Source organism: Myotis davidii, unplaced genomic scaffold (assembly GCF_000327345.1).
Source record: "Myotis davidii unplaced genomic scaffold, ASM32734v1 scaffold425, whole genome shotgun sequence".
Lineage (NCBI taxonomy): Eukaryota > Metazoa > Chordata > Mammalia > Chiroptera > Vespertilionidae > Myotis > Myotis davidii.
In genome coordinates, this window is record NW_006296413.1 from 3,801,327 (window position 1) to 3,808,347 (window position 7,021).

General features: G+C 46.7%; 1 protein-coding gene across 4 annotated transcripts in view; it reads right to left on the reverse strand.

Moving 5' to 3' along the window:
- The window catches only part of POLA2 (polymerase (DNA directed), alpha 2, accessory subunit), a 31,981-nt gene extending 25,052 nt beyond the window's left edge, over positions 1-6,929 (reverse strand). For all 4 annotated transcript variants that reach the window (XM_006771596.2, XM_015569063.1, XM_006771597.2 and 1 more), the window contains exons 1-4: positions 6,532-6,929; positions 1,985-2,109; positions 1,407-1,498; positions 1,169-1,226 (exon numbers count right to left, since the gene is read on the reverse strand). In XM_006771596.2, the coding sequence (XP_006771659.1) occupies positions 1,169-1,226; positions 1,407-1,498; positions 1,985-2,109; positions 6,532-6,610 (354 nt within the window). In that variant the 5' untranslated portion in view covers positions 6,611-6,929. The remainder of the gene's footprint in view (positions 1-1,168; positions 1,227-1,406; positions 1,499-1,984; positions 2,110-6,531) is intronic.
- Positions 6,930-7,021: the final 92 nt, after the last annotated feature.

Genomic DNA, 7,021 nt, shown 5'->3' on the forward strand with positions numbered 1-7,021 from the left:
CTCTGGGGAGGTGCTAATCTAGCCTTTGCCTGAGGCTATCCGGCAAATGGCTCTGTGCAGGGCTTGTGCGGGGCAGAGCGGGTCGCATGGGATCAACAGGGCAGGTGGAGGGAGCAGTTATGGCTGCTCTCAGTCCTGTCCCCGGAGGCTCTGCCTCTCATTTCCAGCAACCGCTGAAAACCTCGGAGAGAAAGCTGCCTTCGAGTTCCGACCGATGCCAGACAGTCCCGCTTCTCCCGTTTGAGTCTGGGTCCCGAGAGACTCGCCCAGAACTGGAGCTCAGAGCCTGAGACTCCCTCCCGATTGAAAATGACAACCGTGCCCCCCCCTCAGCCGCCAGCCCGCATGTACTCCGCACCTTAGTATCTCACTTCCGCACTGCTCCTCCTCTGAGTCTGTATGATATTCTCTTTCCTCCTAGTTGTAGAATTTCCACTCAGCCAGCCTTCCTGTGGTTCTGGATGATGTCCGTTCCATCTTTTAGGTGTATTTTGATTTGGTTGTTCATGGCAGCAATCTCCGGCATTAACCTATGCCGCCATCTTGGTTTTTTCTATTTTATTTATTGTCCAAAGTTTTACATATGTCTCCTTTTTCCCCTCTTGACCTCCCTGAGATAGATTCTGGAGGGCAGAGCCCCTCCATGCCCGTTTCATTCATTCTATAGCGCCTGGCACATAGTAGCTGCTCAGTAAATGAATAATGAACCCTAATTGTATACGTAAGGAAACTGCAGCTCAGAGAGCTAACAACTTACCCAGGGCCATCTAGGTCTTTTGACTCAGGCTTTGAGGACAATACTTTTCTACTACCCTACTCTCTATTGTGCTTGAATCCAACACTAGAATTAGATTATTTAATTATAGTACCTCACTTAGATATGAAACTATACAACCATTAAAAAGAATAGTTACGGAGAAATGGTATTTATAAAAATTCTATGATATGCTAACTGAGAAAAGCAGGATAATTAAATGTTCACAAGAACTGCCACTGTGTAAAAACACGTATGCATAAGGGAAGGAAGATGCATTAGAGGAAATATGGTAGGAAATACGTGGAAACTATATGAGTGGTTCATTTTCTCTCAGAAATTCAAATGTCATGTTTTCAGAATAAAGAAAAAAACACTATTTGCAGAATGCAATTCCAAACACTGTAAACTCACCTTAGAGGGTGTGGTATAAGAGTTCAAGAGGGTCTCGTCTTCTTCCTCCACTTCAATTCTAAAAATATTGGTTAAGAAAAACAATAATAAACTTCTCAAAATCTAAGGCAAGGGTTGATTAAATCGAAATCTGAAGAGAAGGTACTTTTTATTTTTGTTTGTAAATTACACATGCAACTGTAAATAAATTATAAAATAGAATATGGCTTGAGGCAAAGACCTTCCACAGAAAGGATACAGCTCTTGTATGGAAACGATGTCTCTGGCTCCCGCATGCCCACTGTCCTTGGAGGCACTGTGCTGGGCTTTGGACAATCTTTTGTTCAGAAACTGAGGAATAAAAGATGTTGAATATATTATTACTCCAAAGTCAAGTACTAGAAGAGGTATTTTCCACAGTCACGCGACAACTGGCATTCAAAATATAATTAAAGATATGAAATTCCTCAAAGTAATTAAGAAGACACATGTTCAACTAAAAATAAAGACTTATTCTGTGACAATTTCTCTACAACAATAAGAACTCTAGTAATAACACCAATTACTTGTTGAAGACCCACCACCTGCTGGGCATAGTCCGAAGTGATTTACAGCCATGTGCACGTCATTCTGACAATAATCCTAAAAAATATGCATTGCTAGAACCACTGACAGAGAGGGAAGCAAGGCTCAGAGACATGAGTCTGTCCAAGCTCACAGTGGGGCTGGAGGCCAGGTCGATTCCAAAGCCCACACTCTTCTCAACATGTCATACTGCCTCCCCTAGAAGGCAGAAATGGAGAATTACACGATGAGTCCCTTACCCTGTGCTCTTACCTCACGCTCAAAGGAGTCCACGGTCTCTGAGCTAAGGCAGTCTTTCTGTGTGCTGGTGAGGAAGGCTACGAACTCGCCTACCATTTCCTCCTCATTCTGCTCATACCGAGCACACAGCTCTGCCACTGTGGAGAGAACATTGGACACGTAAAAACTTAGTTTATTTCTTGCAGCTTTCACCTTGAAAAGAGAAAGTCATCCTCTATTTACTCAATCCATATTTATTCAGCACCTACTAGTGCCAGGCACTGTCCTAGGCATGAGAATACAGCAATGAGCAAAACAGAGAATCTTTGTCTTCATGAAGCTTACCATTGGTGTGAGACAGAAAAGGAACAAATAAATAAAATATGTAGTGTATCAGAGGGTGAAATGTGCTATGTAGAAAAGCACAGCCAGGAGAGGGATCAGGGAGATGAGGAAGGACCTGGCACGTTTACTTATTTTTTATATTTTTTTTACTGATTTTGGAGAGGAAGGGAGAGGGAGAGATAAAAACAACAATGATGAGAATCATGGATTGGCTGCCTCCTGCACACCCCCTACTGGGGATCGAGCCCCCAGCCCGGGCAGGTGCCCTTGACTGGAATCGAACCCGGGACCCTTCGGTCCGCAGGCCAACGCTCTATCCACTGAACTAAACCAGCGAGGGTAGGTTTGGCACTTTTAGATACACTGATTAGGGAAGGCTTCATTGAGAAGAAGACTTTTAAGTAAAGGCTTGAAGGAAGTGAAGGAGTGAGCCAGTGTTTAAGGGAAGAGCTTTCAGGCAAACACCCCGAGGCCCAGCAAGATCAGCAAGGCCCCGTGGCTGGAATGCTGGGAAGGAGGAGGCAGAATTGAGAGGGTAAAGGGGGTGCAGGGTGTTTGCTGTTACAACTGCTCTGGGTAGTGCTCTGAGCAGGTTGGGAAATCGCGAGAGGGTCTGACAAGAATAAAACTGTAACATGGTCTGACTTCCACTGACTGAAGGGCACACGGGCAGAATCAGGGGAACCAATGAAGAGAATCGTGGTAAAATCCAGGCGAGAGATGACGGTGGCTTGGATCGGGGTGGTGACAGTGAAGGCGGTGACCGCGGAGGCGGCCAGAAGTGGAGGGACTCTGGAGAAGAAACAACCTGAAAGTAAAGCCAGTGGGTTTGCTGTGTGGACATGAGGTCTGAAAGAAGAAAGGAGATGATGTGTGTTTTTAGCCTGAGCACCTGGAAGGGAGGTGGGGGAGACAACAGGAGGACCACTTTGAGGAGAGGGAGCAGACACCAGGAACTCCATTTTAGAAGACTAGAGTTTGAGGTGTCAGTTAGACATCCAATTGGAGACGTCATGTTGGGCAGACGAGCCTGCAGTTCAGGCAAGGGGTCGGGGCTAAGATATGAATTTGGAACTCATCAGAAATCCAGGGCTGTAAAGCCATGAGACCAGGTGAGACCACCAAGAAAGTGAGAGCATCTTGAGGCTCAGGACGGAGGGGGATGGATCTGCAGAGCCTGAATGGCAGCAGTAAGCAAGGTGGAAGAACCAGTGTGTCCGAGAGGCTAAGAGAAGAAAGAAAACATGAGGGACAGTGTTAAATGTTGCTGATAACTCAAGATGAGGACTGAAAATGTACCATGGACTTTAGCCAGGTGAAAGTCACTGATGACCAGGAGAGAAGCCATTTTCAGTGTAATGGTGGAGGTGAAAAAGCTGACTTTTAAGGACAAAAAAAATCGAAGACAAATCTAGACAACCCTTTTGAAGACATTTGCTGTAATTGGGAAGGAAAGAATTGAAGTGGGAAGTGGAATCAATAGAGTATTTTATTTATTTATTTTAAAATATATTTTTATTGGTTTCAGAGAGGAAGGGAGAGGGAGAAAGAAATAGAAATATCAATGATGAGAGAAAAATCATCAATCAGCTGCCTCCTGCACACCCCACACTGGGGCTCGAGCCCACAACCCAGGCATGTGCCCTGACCGGGAATCAAACCCGTGATCTCTTGGTTCCTGGGTCAACGGCTGAGCCACACCCCGCTGGGCTCAATCGAGTATTTTAAAGGCAGTAGTAAGAACCACATCTCTGCCGAAGCCGGTTTGGCTCAGTGGATAGAGCGTCGACCTGCGGACTGAAAGGTCCCGGGTTCGATTCCGGTCAAGGGCATGTACCTGAGTTGTGGGCACTTCCCCAGTGGAGGATGTGCAGGAGGCAGCTGATTGATATTTCTCTCTCATCGATGTTTCTAACTCTCTATCTCTCTCTCTTCCTCTCTGTAAAAAATCAGTAAAATATATTTTAAAAAAAGAAAAGAACCACATCTCTATGCTATTAGGGAAAACATCTTATATAGAGAAAAATACAAAATATTTAAGAGCGGAGAATTACTGGAGTGATGTCCCTAAGAAGGTGAGAAGGAATGAGATTTAGGATTCAAGTGGGAGGTGTGGCTTTTGCCAAGAATATGGGGAATATACTCACTCTAACAGGAAAGAAGGCAAGATAGGCAGGAAGATGCAAGAGTAGTAACTTACTGAAGTTTACTAATAACTTCTATTTTTTCCAGCAAAACAGGAAGTAAATTCATCCACTGAAAGTGGGAAAGAAAGATGTCAAAGGTGGAAACCAGTCGCCGGGAAGACTCAGAGGGAACACACCAGGGGAAGATGGTGTAACTGTCAGGCAATACTAGAGTCCCATTGAGGTTAGGGGCTATGAATTCAAAGCCTAGAATTCCAGCCAGGCCAAGGCAGTCCCATGTGAGATGGAAGCCATTTTGGGCGGAAACCTTTTTCTTGTTTTGACTTCAAGGTCACATGATAGCCCTAGCCCAGTGATGGCGAACCTATGACTCATTTTTTGGTTGATTTTTCTTTGTTAAACGGCATTTAAATATATAAAATAAATATCAAAAATATAAGTCTTTGTTTTACTATGGTTGCAAATATTAAAAAATTTCTATATGTGACATGGCACCAGAGTTAAGTTAGGGTTTTTCAAAATGCTGACACACCAAGCTCAAAAGGTTCGCCATCACTGCCCTAGCCTGTGACAAGGGCACAAGCTCGGGGTGTGGGCTCGATCCCCAGTAGGGGGCGTGCAGAAGGCAGCTGATCAATGATTCCCTCTCATCATTGATGTTTCTCTCTTCCTCTCTAAAAATCAATAAGGCAGCGGTTCTCAATCTGTGGGTCGCTACCCCTTTGGTGGTCAAATGAACCTTTCACAGGGGTCACCTAAGACCATCCTGCATATCAGATATTTACATTACGATTCATAAGAGTAGCAGCATTACAGTTATTAAGTAGCAAGGAAAATAATTTTATGGTTGGGTCATCCCTCTCCTTCCCTGTAAAAAAAAAATCAATAAAATATATATTAAAAAAATTAAAAGCTCACATAATAAATGTATGACTATCATTGGGTTTCTCACTTAAGTCTCCCGTTAGGAAGAGAATGCATGGGGCATAAGAGTATTGTGGTCTCTCATAAGAGATTAACACATTAATGTTTAAAAAGTTCCAAGTGTTGATGAATGGTTAGGCCAGGTGCGCACTCACCCCATTTCTAAGACCGAGAACTCTGTCTCCCCAGAGGAGTCCTTACCCTGCCCAGTGCCTGACCGCACCATGGACCCCCTGACGGAGCTCCAGGCTTAGGGAAAGGAGGCTGGATCCACAGACCAGCTCGGGCTGCTCCTCTCCTGTCTGTCTCTCCGTCTGTCCGTCTGTCCCCAGCTGACACGCTCCCCAAGTCCCTTCCAAAGCTAAACTCCCGTTTTAGGAACCGGGGCTCCTATCTGCACAGACTACCCACCGCTTTGCTGGGAAGAGGGGAGCCAGGGAAAGCCTCGTTTCACAGCCCCACACCGCCGGCTTCGTCCCAGGGCAGTGGTTCTCAACCTTCCTCATGCCGCTACCCTTTCATAGAGGTTCCTCATGTTGTGGTGACCCGCAACCATAAAATTATTTTCGTTGCTACTTCATAACTGTAATTTTGCTACTGTTATGAATCTAATGTAGATATCTGATATGCAGGATGTATTTTCATTGTTACACATTGTTACACATTTTGATATTTATTTTATATATTTAAATGCTGTTTAACACATAATTAAAGCATAGTGATTAATCACAAAAACAATATGTAATTATAGATGTGTTTTCCGATGGTCTTTCGGTGACCCCTGTGCGAGGGTCGTTCGACCCCAAAGGGGGCGCGACCCACAGGTTGAGAACCGCTGTCCTAGAGGCTTAACCAATGTCCAAACGTGGAGATGCCCCGGAGCCTAGGGTGAACCCGGCTCGTCCCCATCCAACTCGGAAACATATTCTCATTTCTGAGCTGGGGGTCCCAGCAGTACTCGGTGAGCATTGCCAAGCCTCCACGTTCCACGTCTCAAAACTCAGTTTCATTCGTCTCTCACGCCCCGAGGGGTCTTATCTAGGGGAGGCGGCCGTGGAGGCGCTCCCTTTGGGTCCTAGGGCCTGGCCTAGGGGGCTGGGAACCCCGAGCCGGCCGAGCGGGGAGGACCTCGGCTGGGGGCCGGGGAGGGGGCGAGGGACTCACATCGCTCAGTCACAGACTCCTCGCAGTCCACGCCGAAGATCTCCAGCTCCTTTGTCAGCTGCTGGACGGACACGGCCATGGTGACCCAGGAGGGGCGACGGGTCCACCCAGCTCCGACCGAGGCCAAGAAACCCACGGGAGACGGATGAGCAGGACGAGGTCCCTCTGGTCCTTTCGCCCTCTAGGGGACTGAGGCGGAAGGTGACCAAATAGCCCCAAGCCGCAGGCGTCAGTCACGGAGAAACTATTTTATTTTTTCTAATGTGGAGGAAGCCCCCGAAGCCCGAAGGAATGGGGCAGAAATCTCGAGAAGTCGCTCCCCTGGGGAGAACGGCCTCCTTCCTAAAAGCTCCCGCTGAGCATCTCTGTAGCCGGAACTCACCGGAGCAGCCAGGAAAAACCCGCCAAACTGTTTGTGCAGCGCACGCATGCGCGAGACCAGGGTTTAACCCCGCCCCTTCCCCTCCGCTTCCTGCTGGTTCCCGGACTC